The sequence below is a fragment of the Ursus americanus genome, chromosome 18, assembly GCF_024610735.1.
Source record: "Ursus americanus isolate L20-20 chromosome 18, mUrsAme1.1.p, whole genome shotgun sequence".
Lineage (NCBI taxonomy): Eukaryota > Metazoa > Chordata > Mammalia > Carnivora > Ursidae > Ursus > Ursus americanus.
In genome coordinates, this window is record NC_142144.1 from 957,103 (window position 1) to 978,573 (window position 21,471).

The following is a 21,471-nucleotide window of genomic DNA, read 5'->3' on the forward strand; positions in this document are numbered from 1 at the left end:
GTGCATGAGCTCAGACGGTCCTCCCCTACTTCGTGCCCCCTGCCCACCCCCAGGCACAAGGGCTCACACTCCCAGACAACTCGACACGTTTATTCCATGCTGAGAGCAGAGCAGAGGCCTTGGCTGGGGAGGAGCCGCATCCACCCTCAGCACGTATGGAGAGCAGGTGACCAATCTGATGGGGGAGACGGTCTCAGATGGAGGATGGAGCTGGGGAGGAGGCCAGAGGCCCACGAGGGAGGAAGGGGCTGGGCGGGGAGGCCAGCCAGGGACTGAGGACCACGCCCTCCACCGCCCTGCGCAGCCCAGGCCCCAGACTCAGTGCGGATGTGCGGGGTCTTGTGCTCACGCTTGTGAGCCCTGCGCCCACACACTTCTCCTTGTGTGCACATGTGTGTGCACTGTGTGCGAGTGGGGGCGTGTGCCCGCATGAGCACCGCATGGCTGCACGTGTGCACATGCTTTACGCACGCCACCATGTGAACACGTGGTCATACATGTGTAAAGAGCCAGACGTGGGAAGTGCTCCTGGAATGACAGGCGGTGGCCCAGGCCGGGGTGGGGGTGGTGCAGGAGGTGGCCTGGGATGGGGAGGGCCCAGGTGGCGGCAGAGACCAAGGAGTTATGAGAACCCCCCTTTGTGCTCAGAGGTTGCCAGGACCCCCCAGATAAACCCTGCACACAGGCCACGCTCCCCTGCCGGGCTGCCATAGGGCTTTCGAGGCCCAGGGGCGGGTCCCGTGCTGGGTGCAGACCCCGCCGCTGCCCGAGGGCCGTTACCTGCCAGGTCTGGGAAGACGATGTTGTCATCTGACAGGCCCAGAGCTCTGACCAGGCAGACAAACTTGTCCAGCACCTGGGTCGGAATCATCCACATCCTGCCTGGGGCCAGTGAGCACAGCGTGGTCTTAGCCACGGAGGGCGAGTGGGCAGTGCTGGGCGGTGCTGGGCACCCTCCCCTCCCCCTCCTGCTCCCACCAGCTCGACCGTGGCCACTGGGCCGGGGACTCACATAGCAGGTTGACCCTGAGGACGCTCTGGCGACCTGACTGTCTTCTGAACAGCATCAGAGCAAACACTCTGTAGTCAGTGTCGTACACCAGGACCTCCTCGGGCTCTGCCCGGACACAGGGGTGGTGCCGTGAAAGCGTGAGGGGCGTTCCCACCAGCGCCCTCCCCACGCCACCCTCCTTGACTCCCCGAGGTCACCCTCTCACCCTCACTGCTGTCCACCGAGAACGTGCCAGGCTGTGCCGCCGGAATCAGCACGTAAGACCAGGTGATGCAGCGGTGGCCCCTGCGGGAGCGGGTGGACAGAAGAGAGAGGTTCTGGAGCCCGGCCAGACCTCTGGTTTCCTTCTCTCTCTCAGGGGCTGGCCCCGAAGTGGGCCCCATGAGAATTCAGCTGTTTGTTTGGAGGACGCATCTGTCAGAAGCCTCGGGCACGGCCCAGCAGACGGGAGGCTTTGCTGCCCTCCCAGGGAGGGGTGTCCCTCCTGGAGGAGCGAGGTGTGAGCTCCCCCCACACTGTGCACGTCCCCTTGAAGCCTCTGCCCAGCCCACCCACTGGTGCTCGTCCTCGGCCTAGAACAGGGCCCCCAATGTGTGTGCATGTGCAGTGGTGAGAAAAAGGTGTTTCCTGGCCGCAGTGTCCCCTCTGGGGGTCTTGAGTGGGCCCAGCTCGGCATTGTGGCTGGTGCCCCTAGCCAGCAGCCCTGGACTTCGCTGAGCCTGGCCAGATGGGGAGAAAGGGCGGCCGTGGGCAGCTGCTGCTGGGCCGGGCCTGGTAGCCCCCCCTGCACTGGCTCAGTCCCCAGGGGACCCTTCCGCAGGGCAGGAGCCTCTCCAGGTGGATGCACTTGTTTTGAGAAGCAACCGAGGGCCGTCTGGCCTGCAGGTGGGGGAGAGGTGAGGCTGCCCAGAAGCCTTCACGGTCCAGCTGCATTTGTACTGGGTTCTCTGTCCCCCACTCCCCCCACTAATCAGGGTCTGGAAGAAGCCAGGCCAGTCAGACACTCCCAGGGATCCGAGAGGCTCCAAACAGGGATTCTGGGGGCTGAGCCTGCAGGTGGCTTTGATGGCGCTTGACGGAGGGCTGGGGCAGGGGCTGCGCAGAGACCCTCAGAGGGAGGCCCTCAGCCTCGACGAGCTACTCCCGCTCTGCGTGACAAACCCGCCTTGCCTGAGGTCCCTATTTTATATTATTTGGAGCCAAAGAGCCCAACCAGACAGGTTCCCGGGCCCTCCCTCCCCCCCAGCCAGGCAGGTGGGCAAGGAAGGCTGCCAGTCCTGCTGGAGACGTGGGAAAGGCAAAGAAGCCCTCGTGCCATCGGTGTCCCCCAAAGGGGGGACCGCACCACCCTAACCTCCTTCCAGGGGTCTCCCCATCAAGACTTCCCACTTCTTCCCAACCAGGGGGTAGGCCCTTCATCCAGGCAGACCACCCAGAGCACCTGTCACCCTGGATGCAGAAACAGGACTGGGAGGATCACATGACTTAAGAAAACCTGGTCAGAGGCCATTGCCAGGCTGACCAGGATGTCTCTCTGTTCTGGAATCGGAACCCTGAGAAGGATCGGCCTGGCTAATGTTTTATCCCTTCGAGGTGAGAACTTTCCTGAACAGAGCTCTGGGGCACAGAGCTGAGAGAGGGGGAGGGGGGAGTGATGGGGCCCCGATCACACTGTTTGAGCTCCTGGATCCAGCTGTACCTGAAATCCATAAGTCCCGAAGGCTCTTCTGAGTCTGTGATCCAGTAAATGTGCCCCTCTTTTGTGTGTGCCCCCAGAGCTGGCTTAGGTCACTGGCAGCCTGCTGAACTTTAAATTAGGAGGAGGGCCTGGGGAGAATGGGGGCACTGGGGTCCACGTTGGACCTGAGCCATGAAGCCATCAGCCCCTAGGGGTCCAGGCCAGGGATCCTCACTCACCGGGTCATGGCATACGACACTTCAAGGCGGCTGTTTCCATTTTGCTCGAACGTTGCAATGAAGGGGTTCAACAGAAATCTGTCCGTCTTGCTGTGGGTGCTGCCCGCTAGGCCGACAACAAACCATTCCCCCTGGAACTGCGGGAACCGGCGGTAGGCAGAGCCTGGGACAGCCCCAAGGGCGCTCGCCAGGCAGGGGCTCCCAGCCCGAGCCTGCACGGATGACACTGCTGGCAGGAGCCGGGGGCTGCAGGGGTGACCTTGCCCAGTGTCTGGACTTTGCGAGCCTCCCCTGACAGAGATGTTCCCACTGCACAGGGACTGGCAGGGGTTACAGGAGGGAACAGCGGGCCCAGAGTCCTTTTCTGGTGGACGTTAGGAATTTTTTTTGGGGGGGGGGGGCGATCTGAGACCAGGCTGGGCAGCCTGGGCTCCCTGGGCAGTGCCTTCCCTGGCCTCCATGGCCCTCCTTTCTCCCTGCACTCAGACCCTGGCTTTCTCCCCCTCCCTCCGAGCCCCCAGACCTGGTCTTCTTGGAAGCTCTGTAACACGGAGGAAACGCCTGGCTGGGTGCTTGCGGCCTGGCCCTTCAGGCCTTTCAGCAGGGCGAGCACCACCCACAGGGCACAGCAAGGCCCCATCCCCATAGCGACGGAGAGGAAGCTAGTGGCCATGTCCACTGCTGACTGAGATCCTCCCCTCTTTATGGGCCCTCCTGCAGGTGCCCCTCCCCACAGTGTGCCTCCTTCACCTTCCTCCTCAGACCTGGCAGAAGAGGTGGGCGCAGAAGGCTTGGAGGTGGCTCGGGCAGGGCAGGGGCCCTCTTGAGATCCTACTCACCAAAGATGGGGGCATCTGGGTCCCAGCCCAGGAAGGGAGACGGGCAGAAAATGGAGGGGCTGGGGGTGCTTGCTGGGCCCACCAGCTCCCAGGGATGTCTCTGTACCTCACTTTCTGAGTCCTGAGACCCCCAGTTCCACCCTCTTTGGGCCCCCTTCCCAGGGCCCCATGCCAGTGGGGGTGGTCAGGGCCTGAGGTGCCCCCCTGGCCGAGCCCTAGCACAGTAGCCTTCCTGCTCCCAGTGGGGGGCAGGGTGTTCCATCCCACACAGGGGATTCGACCTTTTGTTAGTCCCGAGGGTCAGGGGCACAGCGTTCTTGCTGCAGAACACCGAGGGCGGGGCCCAGGCCTGCCACCCCCACACTGCTCCACACGTCCCCAAACCCAAAGTGTGAGGCAAGAACAGGGCCAAGGGGCCCTCCAGGCATGAGGGTACAGGGGTCGCAGCCGGTCAGAGTGAGGCCAGACAAGGGGGTGGTGGGGCAGGCAGCCAGAGCACCCAAATCAGGATGACTGAGGGGTGATTGCAGGGCCCCCTTTGCCAGAGGGAGGGCAGGGGGCAGGCAGCCCAGCCTAGTGGGGGGTGGGGCACCACACAGGGGGCTTGGGGCAGGAGGTCCTGCGCTGGGCATGTAGCCCACCAGGCCACCCCCAGAGAAAGGGCCCGGCAAGAAAGCAGCCACACAGTAGTCAAATGTGTAGGTGCTGGGCTCTAGGAGACGGCCTGGAGGGATGTGTGTCTGACCTGTGAGCCCCCTGTCTTGGGCCACCTCCTTCCCCACCCAGGTCCCCAGGTCCTGGGCCATCTCCTGCCCCCACTTAGGTCCCCCTGCCCTGGACCACCTCCTGCCCCACCCATGTCCCCCTGCCCTGGGCCACCTCCTTCCCCACCCAGGTCCCCCTGCCCTGGGCCACCTCTTTCCCCACCCAGGTCCCCCTGCCCTGGGCCACCTCCTTCTCCACCCAGGTCCTCCTGCCCTGGGCCACCTCCTGCCCCCACCTAGGTCCCCAGGTCCTGGGCCACCTCCTTCCCCACCCACATCCCCCTGCCCTGGGCCACCTCTTTCCCCACCCAGGTCCCCCTGCCCTGGGCCATCCCCCCCCTCCCCCCGCCCCGCACTGCCTGGGCCACTTCCCCTCCCTCTCCCACCTGCAGCCTGTCCTGAGGAGGGGCCCCAAGCAGGACATCCAGAAAGCACCAGTGCCCCGAGGACAAGGAGCTTCAGGGCTGGGCTTCGTCCCAGCCCACACTCTGCATGGAAGGGTATGCCCCCCCGCCCCGCGTCCTTCCTCCTCCAGGAGCGGTTCCCATTGCCAGGTGGCGCGTCGAGGCCTCTCTGGGTCGGCGGCCCGCCCCAGGACAGGGGCCGTCAGGGGTCGGGAGGGCCGGGGCCACCAGCTTCTCCTCGAGAACCGCGAACCGAGCTCGCGGTGCCGTGGCAGTTCCGACCCCAGAGGCGGCGGACGCCTGGCTTCCACCTCCCACCCCGCAGGCACCAGCCCGCCCCTGGCGCTCCCGACCCAATTCTGCGCCCACAGCAGACCTGAAAGCCGCCCCCTTTGGCCTGCGCTCTGGGGAGACTGAGGGCGGGTCAGAGTAGGAAACCCCCCCCCGCCCCCCGCCCGCCCGGCCGCAGCGGAGACCAGGCGGGTCCCCCGGGCCTGAGACCAACCCCCGGGCAGTGCTCCGGGCGCCCCGCCCACTACCGCCTAGCCAGGGACGCGGCTCCCCGCGCCTCTGGCTGCACTCAGTGACTCTGGCGCCCCCTGCAGCCCTCCAGGAGGGTCGCAGGCTGCGCGCGGGACGCGGGGAGCCGCGCTCCTCACGCTCGGGGCCGCGGGAGGCGTGGCCCCTCCCACCGTCAACGCGATTGGTCGAGGGCGGGCACGTGACGCGGGAGGCGCGCGCGGGAGCTGGGTCTGCAAAGACAAGCGGAGTCAGGGACTCCGGCGAGGAGCTGCCGCCGGTTCCCGCATCGCCCCGGAAGGGCCGCAGGGTCCACGGCTGCAGCCGGTCGGGAAGGCTGCGGGGAGGGTCGGGACGCACCGCCGGGGTGCAGGCTGGACGTCCGCAGCCCTTTCCCCGCCGGGTGCCTGGTGTCCCCTCCCTCCCGGCCTCTGCAGGACCCTCCTGCCCGCTCCCCGCGCCCAGGGCCGTCCGCGTCCCTTCCTCGCTTCCACCCAAACGCGCCCTCCGCGCAGCTATTCCCGAGTTCTTTCTCTCGCCCCAAACTCGGCCGCTGTGCGCGGGGCTGGCGCTTCCCGCCCTCCCGAGCTCTTCCCGCGGCGCCCGAGAGGGTGGGCGGGGACCAGCTTGCCCCGGGGAGGGGCGAGGAAGGCGGGCTGGGTTCAGGGGGTCCCCGAGGGCCCGTCACAGCCGCTGAGGCCCTCAGCTCGGGTGGGGACGGGGGGGCGGTGCTGAGCGGGAGCAGGACGTGTGGACGACCCGTGTGAAGGCCCTGCCGGGAGCTGGAGGGAGGTAGCGGGTCCCCTCCGTGCGGGCTGTGTCCAGCCCTGTCCCCCACATGCAGGGGTCGTGGCCCACCTGTCCACTGGAGCTGCTGTGTGGGCAGGGGGGGCGGGGACCCAGCGAGAAGGGCCAACGGTTTCGCGACAGGACTGACCATGTACCTGCCTGTGGGACCACCGGCGCTGGGGGCTAGGGACACAGCACCCTCGCATCGCGGCAAGGCCCTGTGGGCTCCCAGGACAGTGCTCCTCTGGCCTTTCCTGGAGGCCCCAACCACCACTGCCAATTAAAGGTAAGTTCTTTTTTTTTTTTTTTTTTTTAAGATTTTATTTATGTATTCGACAGAGATAGAGGCAGCCAGCGAGAGAGGGAACACAAGCAGGGGGAGTGGGAGAGGAAGAAGCAGGTTCCCAGCGGAGGAGCCCGATGTGGGGCTCGATCCCAGAACGCCGGGATCACTCCCTGAGCCGAAGGCAGACGCTTAACGACTGCACCACCCAGGCGCCCCAAAGGTAAGTTCTATACAGTTTTAAAAGGTATTTTTCTTGGGGGCGCCTGGGTGGCTCAGTTGGCAAGATTTCCACTGAGGTCATGATCTCAGCGTTGTGGGATTGACCCGCCCTTGGGATCTGTGCTGGGTGTGGGGCCTGCTTAAGATTCTCTCTCTCTCTCTCTCTCTCTGCTCCTCTGTTCCTCCACCCCCGCTGTCTCTCAAGCTCCCCCCTCTCTAAAATAAAGTATTTTCCTTCTTTCTAAGATATTAAAAATCACCTATTACAATTAAAAGGCAAAATACAAATTATAATTAACATTTTTACATAACAACAGTTCACCTAGAACTACAGTTATTTCACCTAGTTTGTGAAAATTAGAGTTCATTAAACATTTTTGTGGAAATAAAATGCGTGACAACCGTAACCCCCCCCCCCCCCCCACAGACCTGCTGCTGGAGACCCAGAGGGACAGGCCTGGGCTGCTGTGGGCCCTCAGCCCTGTGGTCACTTGGGAGGGTCTCCAGCGCCACCCTTTGGACCTGCAGTCCTTCCAGAAGCATCCTTCCCCAGAATCCCTGAGAGGGGGATGTGTTTGAACTCTCCCACACCCCAGAGCAGAGGCCCTCATTTTCTGTTTGGGGGCTGTGGGGCCAGGCTTGCAGGGGGCTCACTGGGGCACTGCCAGCTCTCAGCCACGGCCCCACCTGATACAGGGGCTCGGTGACTCCACATCTTTTCTGTGGGTCTCTGGGACGTAGGGCCCGTGGGGAGGCTATAGTTTCCTTTGCCCTTTTCCCTCAAAGCCCTGGGAGCCAGGGCCCCCCACCTTCCCTTCCTCTCCTCAGCCCAAATGTCTGCCTTTCTGGGATGCCAGTCCCAAGGGACATAGGGTGGACACTGCCCAGTCTGTGGGGTCGGGCATGGTCCCCACCCACTGGAGACATGGAGCCCAGACAAGGCTGCTGCTGGCTCTTCCCAGCGGCACCCACCCCAGTCCTGGTCTGGACTGAGCCAGTGGGCCAAGTGGGCATGCAGAGGTGGGACCACACAGTGGTGCCTACAGCTCACCCGGGATAGCCTGGTGCTCACCCCTACCCCCTGGCAGCCCAGGGAGGAGATGGGGGCTAGTGGGGGGTTCCGCTCTCAGGCGCCCCCTCAGCCTCACCAGCAGTCAGTGGTGAGCTCGGCGCCTCGAGCTTCTAGGAACAGGGAGCCGCCCCACCTGTGTGCCAGGTGTTGAGAAACGCTCATCAGGCTTGGGGCCAGTTCAGGCCCAGCTTTGGCCAAACTAATGCCCATTTTCCTGACTGGACAGACCTTCCAGCTCCAGTCTGGCCCCAGCCTGGGCTGCCATTTTCCTCAGACCCTCCCCCAAGTTCTTCTGAAGGGAGGCCAACCCCCCATCCCCGGCCTGGTTCCCAAGGGGACAGTGTGGGGGGCTGGGGAGAGGCGTGCACGTTTCTCCAGGAAGGACAAGTGTGTGCCGGGCATGTCTGTCCAGGAGCACCCCCGGGCCCTGATTCACAGCCATGTGGTCCTGGATCTTGCCCAGCAAGGCTTGGGGAGGCCAATGAGGGGGGTCAAGGGAGAAACCTGGCCCCCCATGGAAGAGGTATCATCAGAGCCCAGGCACACCGTCCTGGAATAGGGTGCTTCCAGGACCCTCGGGGCACGGGGTGGGCATGTGTGGGGGCATAGTACCCATCCCCAAGTCATCAGAGCTGTTGAAAGGGGCCAGTGCCCCAGCAAATAGAGAAGATGGTTTAACAAGATGGGGAGGGGGGTTGCTGGAAGGATCTGGAGAGTGTTCTCACCAGCAGGAGCCGAGCGGGGTCCAGGCCCTGCCCACTGGGCTCCTGGTGCAGGGTGAGGGCCATAGCTCCTTCCCCTAGCCCTGGGGCAGCTGTCCCCTGTGGGACCCCCCCTGGGCAGGCCCTGGCCCTGAGGGGGGAGAGCTGCATGCTGGGTGACTCAAAATTGTTTTGTTTCAAGTGCCCTTTGCCCTCTTGGAGTAGCTCAATTTCCTCTAGGGTCAGTTTCCCCCAGTCCTGATTCTTCTCTTCCAGTGATTTCTCCAGTGTCTGGGACCCCTGGTGAGGGTCAGACAGGTCAGCCAGGACCTGGGATGTGGAAAGTACGTGCAGTCTACCCTGGGGGCAGTGGGGAGCCCCTGGAGGCAGACCTTCCCCAGCACTCCACATCCCCCCAACAATCTGGCATCACCTGGAGGGGCCGCTCCAGGTAGCCATTGCCGGGGTTGAGGGGGACACCATTACCCATTTTCAGCCCTTCCCTCCCCCTGCCTCCATCTCCTATGGGCCTTGGAGTTCCCACATTCCAGAAAGGTCTCTACAGAGCAAAGCACACCGTGCCTCCTGGTTCCTCACAGCTGGCAACCTTGGTCGGATCCTGGGTGTGGGCTCCCCCACTTGTGTGCCAAGCTCCTGTGCTCACCGCAATCCTAGCACCTGAATTAGGCTGGCCAGCTTCCTCCATTTCGGGATAGACACCCCCCCCCCCCCGGCACAGACATTCCTTGTTCTCCCTGCCTGCGTAATCTCGCAATCTACCCCGAGGGGTACCTGGCTGCCTGATGCCAGGACTGGACTCAGCCCCAGGGGGGCAGTCCTACTCCCAGGCCCATCTCGTGCCCCTTCTGCCCTTGCCAGCCCTCAGGGTAGCCACTGGGACAGCCCAGCCTCCTGTCTTTCTGAGACCATCGCCAGCTCACTACAGACCCAGGCACCACATCCAGGAATGGGGAGGGGGTCCGCCTGCCCCACCCCAGGGGCTTGTCCTGCCTCAGGCCAGAGGGCCACTGGGACTCTGGACCTGTGCCTCCCAGAAGGGAGCACAGGGTTAGCGGGAGACCAGGAGAACCTGTGGGGAGGGCTGCTCATCCCTCTAGTAAAGGTCCCCCACCATCTGTGCAGGGGGCAGGCTCAGCTCCTGGGTCTACCCAGGGCAGCCCAGCAAGGCCTGCAGGGCATGTGTGCTCAGACTGGGAGCAGGGAAGGGCAGCTGGGACCACAGTGCAGGGGGTCCAACTAAGAAGTAGAGACGGGCACAGGGACAGCAGGGCAGTGGGCGCTTCCAGACCTTGAAAAAGAGCCATTTGCACCCTGCCTCCCTGGGGAGGGTTTTTGACCAGGGGAGCCCACCACTTCCCTCTCCAGCCCACCCAAGGAAGCAGCCCCACATGCCCATGAGAAGACGAGCAGGCAGAGGCCCTGGTCCAGGTCCAACACGGAAAGGAAGGAATCGGGGCCAAGATGGACGGCGTTTAATGAAGGCATTGCTCCTGAGCTCTGGGCGATGAGCAGCTCTGGGCACATAAGGGCGAGCGTCCCCCATGGGGTGGCCCTGACCCCGTGGGGTGCCGGCGCTCCGTGAGCGGGGCAGCAGGTGCCACCACCTTCAGAGGCTTCACTCCTTCTAAGGCCAGGGCTGCCACCTGGACTCACCTTCTGGTTTCTGGGGCACAGAGACGAGACTCAGCCAGTGAAGGAGCTGAGGGGTGCCCCCCTCACTGCACCACCCGGCCAGCACTGCCCACTCACCATCTAGGACGTGGAACTGGTCTGCAGCCTCGCAGAAACCTGAAGGCCCAAGCAGGGGTCAGGGGTGGCTGCGGCAGGGCACATGGGGGAGGACAAGGCAGGCCACTGGGGGAGGCTTACCATACTTGGGGAAGAACAAGATATGGTCCTCGGTCAGGTTGGCCCTTTGGGTCCTCTGCTCAAATGCACTCAGGGCCGAGTCACTTGGTGGGAGGGAGCGGGCTGTGGGGCACACAGGGCTCCTGGGCACGTGGTGAGGGAGCAGGCGGGGCATGCTGGGCATAGGGTCTGTGTGCTTGGGACACACCCATCCCCCTCACTGTCCCCTCTGTCCCCGCACCTGGGCCTATCTGCAGGGACTCCTCCCTGGACCGCTGCTCAGCTGAGGAGGGTCGCAATACAGGGAGGGAAGGGCAGGGAGGGTCTGTGCATCCCTCTGGGCTCGCCCCACGTGGATGGCCCTGAGTGTGCAAAGCATGGGCTTCCGTGTGGACGCACCGTACAGCTTCACCGACAGCCGCCGCTTCTGCTCCAGGTACAGGATGGCGAAGCCCTGGTAGTCTGTCTCTCCGACAACCACGTCCACTGCCCCACGGGCACCTCGGGCTGGGCAGAGCTGAGTCAGCCGCGTCAGGTTCTTACCCCCAGCCCTGCACCCTATCCCCTGATGCCCTTGCCTCACCTTGGAGCAGGAAGCGGCCGGGGACACCTGTGTCTCGGTAGCGCTGCTGCACCTGCCAGCAGATCCCATCCCTGGGGGGCCGGAGCGGGGGGAGCACAGTGGGCTTAGGGACCCCAACCCGGGCAAGGCCTCATAGGACTCTGGTCCAGGCCACAGCAAGGGTGGGGGCAGGGGTCCGTGTGGGGGACTCACAGCTTTTGGAAGGTGCTGACAGCCATGGCTGCACCCTGGGGAGCCACATGCAGTGCGGTGGCCTCAGCCCGGTGGCCCTGCTCCTGCAGGAAGCGGCATGAGGAGGCCACGGCCACAAGGAGCCACGTCCCTGCAAACTAGGGGCAGGCCATGTGAGGGCACAAGGGGATGAAGAGCTGCCTGGCCCTGACCCCTGGAAAGCGGGGTGAGATCCTGCCCACCACCTGTCCCCCCCTACCTGCTGAGCATCAAAGTTGGCCTTCGGCTGGATGGTGCTGATGGGGGACGCGGGCCGAGGGGGTCTCCGAGGCCTCTGGCTCAGGGAGCCCCCAGCCAGGAGCACAGTCAAGAGGAGTGCAGTCCTGGGGGTCAGCATGGTGGTGGCAGTAACAGTGCTGGGACTGGGGGAGGCCAGGGCAGGACGGCCAAGTCCTGGGGCAGAGTCCACTGTCCAGTGCCGCCCAGAAGCCTGGCACAGGAAGTCGGCGCCCGTCCACCTCCAGCCCAGGAAGTCCCCATTGGTCCTCCTGCCTCACCAAGCACCCTGCCCCCCACAAGAGTCCACCCCCAGCCTCCTCGACTCTGCACTTCCCGGCAGGGCCCTGGCGCCATATCCTGCTTACAAAATCCGGGTTGACCTCTGGTTCCTCGTCCACGACCCCCTAACCCAGGGCCCCAGCAGCTGGGAGCGGCGGGGCGGGGTCGCGAACTCACGAGGTGAGTGAGCCTTGCCCTCAGACCAGCCCACTGGACCCGGTGCAAGGCCGCCGCCCCTCCCGGCCGCCAGGGGCGCTGTTGGGCGCGAGCTCGAATGCGCGCAGGCGCAGCCATAGCCGATCCGGGCTGCCGGGTGCTCGATACTCTGCAGCCATCGATGCCTCAGGGCTCGAGGCGTCAGCCTGGCGGCCTCCATCATAGAGACGCGGCGGCTGGAGCGGTGGGGCGGAAGCGGGTCGGCGGGCCGGCCGCCGGGGCAGGGGCAGCACAGCCGGGCGGAGGCGGCCGCGGTGAGTGCGCCCGGCCCCGGGGAAAGTCGTCGTCCGGCCCCCAATCCCCGGTTCCTCGGCCCCGAGGAGCGTCGCAAACCGGCCGTGTCCGGTCCCCGGCTCCCTGCCGCTCCCCCACCCTCGCGTCCGGCACCCCGGCCTCGGCCGCGCCCTCTGCCGATCAATGAGTCGCCGGGGCGCCGGGGCCGACTCGAGGCCCCGCCCCCCGCAGCCCCTCGGAGGGAAAGTGGGAGGGGACGTTGGGCAGCCCCCGCCCCGCCCCCGGCTCACCTGGCAGTGGCCGCGCTGGCCCGCTGACCGCCTGGCAGGGCTCCCCTAGGCCACAGGGCAGAGGCCAAGGGCCGGCTGGTGTCCCTGGCGGCGTCTGGGGCAGGCGGGCTGGAGCTCGTCCCGCCGGCCCCAAGCCTCTTCTCGGAAGGACCTCTGTCCCATGCTGACGGCTCTGAAGCCTTGGGGCTACAAGGTCAGAGTGACAGGAGTGCGTGGGGGTCAGCGGTTCTTCGTTTCTCGGCCTCGGAGCAGTCACCGGCCCAGGCATCCAGATGTGTTTCTGCCCCATGAGCGGGAGGAGGTCAGAGGGCCTCACCCCCGCGACCAGGCCCCTTCTGGGAGGTGCTGAGCGCCCAAAGCCGCCTGTTCCAGGGAACCACTGGGACGTGCAGGGGTGCCCGTCAGGAGTGTCGTTGTCCAGGGGGCTTGGAGAAGCTGTTGGACCCTTAGCCCGGTGGTTAGTGCCAGCAGGCCCTGTCTACACACGCTCAGTCCGATGGAATTCCCAGCAGGGCAGTGGCCTCAGCCCAACCCCGGGGCCCCTCCCCTGGGGCCGGTACCCTCCGTCAGTGCGGCTGGCAACTAAGGGGACCACGTGTGGGTTTCAGGGCTTCCTGGGCAGAATGTCACAATGGACGAGGGGGGCACGCCCCTGCTCCCTGACAGCCTCGTCTACCAGATCTTCCTGAGCCTGGGCCCCGCGGACGTACTGGCCGCCGGTCTGGTGTGCCGCCAGTGGCAGGCCGTGTCCCGGGACGAGTTCCTGTGGAGGGAGCAGTTCTACCGCTACTACCAGGTGGCCCGAGACGTGCCCCGGCACCCAGGTCAGGGCCTGCACGTGGCCCCACAGTGCACCAGGCTGGCTGGGAGGGCGGGAGGCAGGGCCATTCACATGCTGCCCACTGAAGCCACAGCACTGGTCCCCCACCGCCCAGATCTCCATAGTGGCCACCAGGGCACCATGTGGCCCTCACACTTATGGGGAACAGCCAGGCCATGCCTCAGTACAAGCCTGGCAGGGAGGCAGGGGCTTGGGGGTGCCGGGGGCACCCCTGCAGCTGAGGCGACGTCCTCCAGGGGCAGGGCTGGCCCCTACGCTGTTGGGGTGCTGGCCTCTGGGAAAGGAGGCTCAGGGTCTCAGCGGTGACCACCCCCCCCCCCCAGCGGCCACGTCCTGGTATGAAGAGTTCCGGCGGCTCTACGACAGAGTACCCTGTGTGGAGGTGCAGACGCTCAAGGAGCACACCGACCAGGTGCTGCATCTCAGCTTCTCCCACTCGGGTTACCAGTTTGCCTCCTGCTCCAAGGACTGCACAGTGAAGGTGAGCCCAGCCCTCGGCAGCCGGGGCCAGGTGGGGCGGCCCTCGCTGCCGACGGAGGGGAGCGAGTTCTGCCCCAGAGCCAGGAGCCCGCCGTGTAGACCCGCACCACTCGGGTCAGCGGGCAGCCAGGGGCCAGGAGCCCAGCCTGGTGGTGTTTCTGGGCATGAGCTCAGCTGGGAGAGGCACTTGTGGCATGGGCCCTGGGGTCCCGTGCAGGGTGGGCTCAAGAGGCCCCCAGATGACTCCACCCCCACGCAGATCTGGAACAACGACCTGACCATCTCGCTGCTGCACAGCGCGGACATGCGGCCCTATAACTGGAGCTACACCCAGTTCTCCCAGTTCAACCAGGACGACTCGCTGCTGCTGGCGTCCGGGGTGTTCCTAGGGCCCCACAACTCTTCGTCGGGTGAGATCGCAGTCATCAGCCTAGGTGAGAGCGGGCCTGGGGCGGGCCGGCTGTTCTGGCCAGCCCCACCCCTCCTTCCACAAAGCCCCGCACCCCCCCAGCCCCGCCAGCCCCTCCCCACAGCCCTGCCCCTGCTCCCCTGCAGACAGCTTCGCCCTGCTGTCCCGAGTGCGCAACAAGCCCTATGACGTGTTCGGCTGCTGGCTCACGGAGACCAGCCTGATCTCGGGGAACCTGCATCGCATCGGGGACATTACCTCCTGCTCAGTGCTCTGGCTCAACAACGCGTTCCAGGTGCGGCCGGGTGTGCCCCTGCGGCTGCTCCCTCCTTGGCCTGGTACCCACCTGCTGTCTCCCACCCCCAGGACGTGGAGTCAGAGAACGTCAACGTGGTGAAGCGGCTCTTCAAGATTCAGAACCTTAACGCCAGCACCATCCGCACCGTGATGGTGGCCGACTGCAGCCGCTTCGACAGCCCCGACCTCCTGCTGGATGCCGGGGCGCCCTCTGGCCGCGTCTTCGACCTGGGCAGCGACAGTGAGGACGAGGCGGGAGGCCCGGGACCAGTGCCAGCTCCGGCCCGCACCAAGGAGGGCTTGCGGCACTTCTTGGATGGGTTCCTGGACGGGCGGGCACAGCCCCAGCTGTCAGAGCACGCGCTGGAGACCAAGGTGGCCGAGCTGCTGGCGCAGGGCCGCACCAAGCCCCCAGAGCACAGCATGGCCGACGCCCGCAAGCTCCTCATCTTCACCACGGGCTGCCTCACCTACTCGCCACACCAGATCGGTAGGGGAGCAGGCCCTCCTGCGTCCCTAGAGCCGGGGGGTGAGGCTTCCCCGCGACTGGGGTGGGGTCCCGTGGCCAAGGGCAGGGCGGGCGTCTTTGGGCAGCGTCTGCTTCCTCCGTTTGTCCTGGGGGCCCCGCCCTGGTCCAGCCTCCTGGAGAGCACGTTCCGTGGGGCCCTCTGGTTCAGACGCTGCTGCCCTCACCTGGCCCCCCGCAGGCATCAAGCAGATCCTGCCACACCAGATGACCACAGCCGGGCCTGTGCTGGGCGAGGGGCGGGGCTCAGATGCCTTCTTTGACGCCCTGGACCACGTCATCGACGTGCACGGACACATCATCGGCATGGGCTTGTCCCCGGACAACAGGTGGGCCCCCAAGAGTGTCCCGGGTGGGGGCCTCTGCAGGCCGCTGATACCAAGCAGGGTGCCCCTTGCCCAGGTACCTGTACGTAAACAGCCGTGCCTGGCCCAGCGGCTCCGTGGTGGCCGACCCCATGCAGCCGCCGCCCATCGCAGAGGAGATCGACCTGCTGGTGTTTGATCTCAAGACCATGCGGGAGGTGAAGCGGGCTCTGCGGGCCCACCGTGCCTACACGCCCAACGATGAGTGCTTCTTCATCTTCCTGGATGTCAGCAGGGACTTCGTGGCCAGGTAGTGTGCAGGGCCGGGCCGGGCCGGGTCCAGGTGCGCTGGGCCGGGTCTCACCCGAGGCTCTCCCGCAGTGGGGCAGAGGACCGGCACGGCTACATCTGGGACCGGCACTACAACATCTGCTTGGCTAAGCTGCGGCACCAGGACGTCGTCAACTCGGTGGTCTTCAGCCCCCAAGAGCAGGAGCTCCTGCTGACGGCCAGCGATGACGCCACCATCAAAGCCTGGCGTTCACCACGCACTGTGCGCATCCACCATGCCCCACGTCCGCGTCCCCATCCCTTCTTCTCCTGGTTTGCCAGTCAGAGGCGCTGAGAGGGGACCCACTGAAGATGGCCCAGAGGTCGGCAGTCCTTTCCCAAGGGCCCAGCCGCTGCCCAGACCATGCAGTGGGCAGAGACACTCGTGAGAGTCCTGCCTTAGAAAGGGGTTCAGCAGGACTTCAGGGAGGGGATGGCCTGCCCCCCACCACGCTCACACCACACCCCACCTCCCACAGCTGTGCCCTTCAGCAGCGGGGCAGCCCCGTGGCTGGCTTGAGATGCACTGGACACTGGGGCCCCACTCTTCGCGCACCTTCCTCCCCCAGGGCCTGTGCCCTGGGACCGTCAGCAACACACGTACCCTTCGGCCGGCCCCTCCTCTGGGGACTCATTTGCTCACCAGCAGGGCCGGCAGGCAGCACAGGTCAGCCTGCCGTGGGCCCAGGCAAACTGCATGTCACTGGTCACCTGTTTGGGGCCTGAATAAACAGTTGGCAATAGCACCCTGCCGTCCAATCTCTGTGTGCACGGAGGGGCCCACCTGACAGCAGGACGCCTGAGGCTGTGGTGGAGCGGTGTGGCTCGAGGCTGCGTCCCCAGTTGCTGCCCCTGGAACGTCTGAGCAGACAAGGTCACCAGCGTGCAGAAAGTGCCAGAGCTCGTCCACCAGGACGTGTGTTCGCTGCCAGCAGGGAGGCATAAAGGGGCGCACCTGACCTGGGGAGGCGCTGCAGACGACCAGCATGTGGCAGCGGGGGGGTGGGGGTGGGGGTGGGGGTGGGACATGGAGCAGGGTGGACGTGGAGGGGCAGGAAGCAGCCCCGGCCACACCCTCAAGGCTTGACCCACATCTGTCCTTGGGGCTCGCCTGCCCCCCTCATTGTGATGGGTGCGGGTGGGGCTGCTGATGGGGCGGCAGGCCTTATTTCCATGCCTAGCTACACATGGAGCTCATCGTGTCCCACTGTTTACCATCCACGCACAGTGACCATTGCCACAGTTGCGGGACAAACACGGCAGGCACGGACAGGTCTGCGGGAACAAGAGGCCAGAGGAAGTGCCGAGCAGAGGCTGCTGGGGTTGGAACCACACTGGCTCAGGGGGAGGGCTGGGCAGGGAAGGCAGAGGGCCCAGAGGAGCTGCTCACGGCTGAGTGTCCACCAGTGTGGGCTGTGCACACAGAGGAGGACGCCCCAGCCCACGGTAACAACGGGAAGCCTGGGGCTGCTGGGGTTCATGTCAGGACCTCCAGACACGAGCACACAACAGCAACAGAGCCCAAAACGTCCCGCACACAGTGCACCCGAGGCCATCCAGAGCCATGAGGCTCAGGCCACCAGAAGTAGCCAGCAAGCTCCCTGAGGGCAAATACGCTCCTGACAAGTGGCAAAAATGGAACGATCTTCTGCAAAGGTCTTAAAATCATCCAGGAAACTAAAATCTGTAAAATGAAAGCAGGGGATAAGAATAGAAAACACCCAGGGGCACCTGGGTGGCGCAGTCTTTAAGCGTCTGCCTTCGGCTCAGGGCGTGATCCCGGCGTTATGGGATCGAGTCCCACATCAGGCTCTTCCGCTAGGAGCCTGCTTCTTCCTCTCCCACTCCCCCTGCCTGTGTTCCCTCTCTCGCTGGCTGTCTCTATCAAATAAATAAATAAAATCTTAAAAAAAAAAAAAAAAAAGAATAGAAAACACCCAGACTTTCAAAAGGAGGCCAGTGGAACACAACAGGTAGAGTGACTGAGATGGAAAAAAGGTTGGAGCAGACGCCCTTCCCCCCAAAACTCAAGGAAGAGCTGGAAGCCGGGGCAGGAGGCGCTCAGCTCATGCTGCAGCAGGGAGCACGGGGCAGAAAATGGCCCGAGTACAGGAAGACAAGTCCTCAGGACACGGGTGCCGAGGTCTGACCGGGAGAAGCAGCAGCCCCCATGAGATGTGCTGCGGTGAGGCCACAGCCGGCGAGGGTCCCGAGATCCTAACGCTCTGGGGGGGGGGGGGTTGTGCGTCCAAGTGAGACGGACCAGGCACGCAGGCCCCGTCCCTCCCACGGGGCAGCTGGAAGAGCCAAGCGCTCGCTCTGAATAGGGCACTGCAGCAGGCGGCTGGAGAGCAAGAGCAGAATCAGCACTCCATGTCTGGGCCCTGGCCTGGACTCGGAACAGCCTCGGCCCGGAAGTGAGTGCCCAGAGAGCAGCCTGCCAGAAGGACAGAGCAGCTGGGCAGAGAGGCCGTAGGGGCAGTGAGGCCCACAGTGTCCAGTGCAGCTTGTGGGGCTCCCGGAGCCCGTTACCACTGTGCTCGCTCTGCACTGCCGCGGGGCGGACCCAGAAGTGGCCTGACCAGGGGAGGGCACGACAGCAGGGCAGCAAGAGCCCCACGCCTCTGGCTGCCACGCCTCTGGCTGAAGGAGCAGACGGTGCTGGCCCCCAGGCCAGAGGGAGCAGCTCGGGAAACAGCCCGTGAGGTGGCTATGGTCACTAAGGCTGACCGTCAGGCTGCAGATGCGCGCATCAGACCAGACCGCAAGAGCTTGCAGACCAGTGCCCAATCCCAGCCTAAGGACCGGCCCACAGACTGGGGGGGGTGTGGTGGGCCTAAGCCTAACGAGAGCTTGGTGCCCATGAAGCAGACACTGACAGTCGCCCAGGAGTCAGACGAGACCCGGAGCCAATCAAGTGATGTTCAGAACGTAACCCACAATTCCTTGGCACGTAAAGAACCCTCAAAACGTCAACTCAGAGGGAAAGACACTCAGCGGATGCCAAGGGTGAAAGGACACAGATGTCAAGATTATCTGACGGAGACTCTGAAGTAGCAGTCGTAAAACGCTTGAACCAGCAATCACAAACATTTCAAAAGATGTAAAGATACAAAAGTCTCAGCAAAGAAGCAGAAGCTTTTGGGCACCCGGGCGGTTCAGTGGGTGAAGCGTCTGCCTTCAGCTCAGATCATGATCCCGGAGTCCTGGGATCGAGCCCCGCGTCGGGCTCCCTGGTCGGCAGGGAGCCTGCTTCTCCCTCTGCCTCTGCTGCTGCTCCCGCTGCTTGCTCGCTCACTCTCTGACAAAAAAAAGAAAAGAAAAGAAAAAGAAAAAGAAAAAGAAAAAGAGAAAAGAGACAGAAGATTTTAGAAGAGCCACATGGAAATTTTAGGACTGAAAAGCAAAATTTTAAAACTCACTGGACAGACAGACCACCAGAATGGATATGACTGAAGACAGGTGGACAGAAATTATTCAATCTGAACAAAGGAAAGAAAACCAATTGGGGGAAAAATCAGGCCCCAGGGACCTGTGGGACAGACATTAAAGGTCTAATGTTTGTATCGCCGGGAGCCCAAAAGAAAGTGATCTGCAGAAATGACAGCTGAAATTCACCACCCAAATGTGGTGAAAGATACACACCCACAGATTCAAGAAGAAGAGTAAATCCTAATAGGATAAAGCCACAGACATCCACTCCCAGATGCATCTCGTCAAACTGCCGAAACCCAAGATGGAAGAACCCTGACAGCAGTGGGGAAAAGCTCACGCCTGCCTGCAGCGCTGCAGGCCCTTCACAGGAAGCCACGGTTCAAGACGGGAAGGCTGTCAGCCCAGAATGCCGTAGCCGGTGGAAACACCCTCATGAATACCAGTGAAATAAATTCTCAAATGAAAGAAAGAGACTCTGTAGCCAACGATGGAAGCTCTTCTGGCAAGAACGAGGCTGGGACGCCGACAATGACGGGACAGAAATGCAGACAGACTCCTGTCCTCCTGAGTTCTTCACAACATGTTTGGCAGTTGAAAGAAAGGCAGTTATAATGTTTTCTGATGGAGTTTTCAGTCTAGATATGGGGGGACAATAAAGGGACCCTTGGGGGTAAGCTGCCTCCATCCCAGTTAAAGTGCAAAATAACCAAGTCCATCGGTAAGCTGTTACAAGTCAACTGTGCTGTAGGGCGCCGGCGTGGCGCCATTGGCTGAGCGTCCAACTCTTGGTCTCAGCTCAGGTCTTGATCTCAGGGTCATGAGTTCAACCCCTGTGCTGGGGGCCACGCTGGGCGAGGAGTCTGCTTTAAAAAAAAAAAGTACAATAAAAGTTAAGAAGTGTGTTGTGATCCTTAGAAGAACCACTAAAAATACGACACCAAGAGACAAACCACAGTAGACAGACTAACACAGATCACTAAAGAATGTCCAAATAATTCTGTCCTTCTAGGCAGCAGAGAGGAAATGGAGGCACAAATACAGAGAGGACCAACAGAAAACAAACAAAATGGCAAACACCTACCTCAGCACATCGATAATTACATTACTGTCAAAGTGAAACCAACAAAACAGAAGCCCTACAACCCCACTCTTCCATGACTAATAAAGCACTTCAAATAGGACACAAGGGATGGAAAGGATGGAAAGGATGGAAAACCACATTCCACCAAAACATTCCTAAAGGGAGCCTCGACTGGCTACGCTAACCCCACGCACAGTGTGCCTCAGAAAGAAAGAGCCTTACCGGGGGAAAGAGATGCTGCCCATGGGGAAGAGGTAACATTCGCTGAGAAGGTAAAGCAACCCCAAATGTGTGCGTAGCTCAGAAAAGAGCCATAAACAGCCGAAGCAAAGTGGCAGAACAAGAGGAGAGAGCAGTCGCAGCTGGAGACGGCGTGCCCTCGCTCAGGGCAGGTGTTGCCCGAGAACCGGCAAGGGCAGAACCCAACACAGCACTGTGCCCATTTCCCCAGGCTGCTGGAACTGAGGGCCATGAACTGGGGAGCTCCTTGTCTGACGGCCCCAGAGGCCACAAGTCCACACGTTTGCCGTGGGGGGACCCTTCCTTGTCTCTTCTGGCTGCTGGTGGGGCTGGCCATCCTTGGTGTCGTCATCTGTTGACCCATCAGTCCAACCTTCTGTGTTCACATGGCCTCTCCCTGGGCCTTTTCCCATCATCGTCCCTCTGCAGGTCTGTGTCCAAATCTCCCCTTTGTATAAGGCTCCCAGTCCTACTGGACTGGGCCCACTCTATGCCGCAATTTAACTTGACTACCACTAAACAGACCCTATTTCCAAATACGGTCACATTTGCAGTTACTAGGGATTAGGACGTCAGCATATCTTTTTGGGGGGGATATGATTCACGTGTGAGAACTACCAACTAGCTGGACTTAACTGAGAACTGAGCTGCACACAACATCCCCACTCAGCAAGAGCAGGGTGCACGTTCTCTCAAGTGCACAGGGACGCCCACCAAGACAGATCACAGCCTGCACCGTAAGACAAACCTCAACAAATGTCAACACTTCCAAACTCCTTTTCCATAGGACCACCATGACCCTGACCCCGAAACCAAAGACTACGAAAAGGACAATTATGGACCAACATCCCTGGCAAATACAGATGCAAAATCCTCAAGAGATAATTAAACCAAATCCAGAAATAATATAAAACGAGTTGAATGCCATGACCAAGTAGGATTTAATCCAGAAAAGCAAGGCTGGTTCTGTATCTAGAGATGATGAACGTAAGCCACCGAGGAATAGTACAGAAGAACCACCTGGACATGCCACTTGATGCAGATAAAGCATCTCACAAAACACCCGAGTCACGGGAAAGCCCTC

At 62.7% G+C, this 21,471-nt stretch overlaps 3 protein-coding genes across 7 annotated transcripts; 1 reads left to right on the plus strand and 2 right to left on the minus strand.

The window, feature by feature from the left end:
• Positions 1-570: 570 nt before the first annotated feature.
• LCN12 (lipocalin 12) lies at positions 571-3,749 on the minus strand. Its single transcript, XM_087869179.1, has 5 exons — positions 3,453-3,749; positions 2,930-3,066; positions 1,218-1,297; positions 1,013-1,117; positions 571-882 (listed from the first exon to the last, which is right to left on the minus strand). Exons 1-5 carry the CDS (start codon positions 3,600-3,602, stop codon positions 623-625), a joined length of 732 nt encoding a protein of 243 aa, XP_087725305.1. The 5' UTR covers positions 3,603-3,749; the 3' UTR covers positions 571-622.
• A 6,251-nt stretch (positions 3,750-10,000) lies between these two features.
• On the minus strand, positions 10,001-11,890 carry C8G (complement C8 gamma chain). 2 transcript variants are annotated; one of them, XM_087869182.1, is made up of 7 exons: positions 11,405-11,890; positions 11,167-11,303; positions 10,975-11,045; positions 10,791-10,898; positions 10,413-10,514; positions 10,293-10,331; positions 10,001-10,206 (listed from the first exon to the last, which is right to left on the minus strand). In XM_087869182.1, exons 1-7 carry the CDS (start codon positions 11,540-11,542, stop codon positions 10,193-10,195), a joined length of 609 nt encoding a protein of 202 aa, XP_087725308.1. In that variant the 5' UTR covers positions 11,543-11,890; the 3' UTR covers positions 10,001-10,192. The 2 variants fall into 2 exon arrangements, with proteins under 2 accessions (XP_087725308.1, XP_087725307.1); XM_087869181.1 differs by having other exon boundaries at positions 11,167-11,249; positions 11,405-11,598.
• A 72-nt stretch (positions 11,891-11,962) lies between these two features.
• On the plus strand, positions 11,963-16,377 carry FBXW5 (F-box and WD repeat domain containing 5). 4 transcript variants are annotated; one of them, XM_045803765.2, is made up of 9 exons: positions 12,018-12,173; positions 13,052-13,267; positions 13,608-13,765; positions 14,024-14,198; positions 14,320-14,468; positions 14,540-14,960; positions 15,178-15,325; positions 15,399-15,611; positions 15,683-16,377. In XM_045803765.2, the coding sequence occupies exons 1-9, from the start codon at positions 12,041-12,043 to the stop codon at positions 15,924-15,926; spliced, it is 1,857 nt and encodes a 618-aa protein (XP_045659721.2). In that variant the 5' UTR covers positions 12,018-12,040; the 3' UTR covers positions 15,927-16,377. The 4 variants fall into 4 exon arrangements, with proteins under 4 accessions (XP_087725306.1, XP_045659721.2, XP_045659722.2 ...); XM_045803766.2 differs by lacking the exon at positions 12,018-12,173 and adding an exon at positions 12,441-12,636; XM_087869180.1 differs by lacking the exon at positions 13,052-13,267 and having other exon boundaries at positions 11,963-12,173.
• The last annotated feature ends 5,094 nt before the right edge of the window (positions 16,378-21,471 follow it).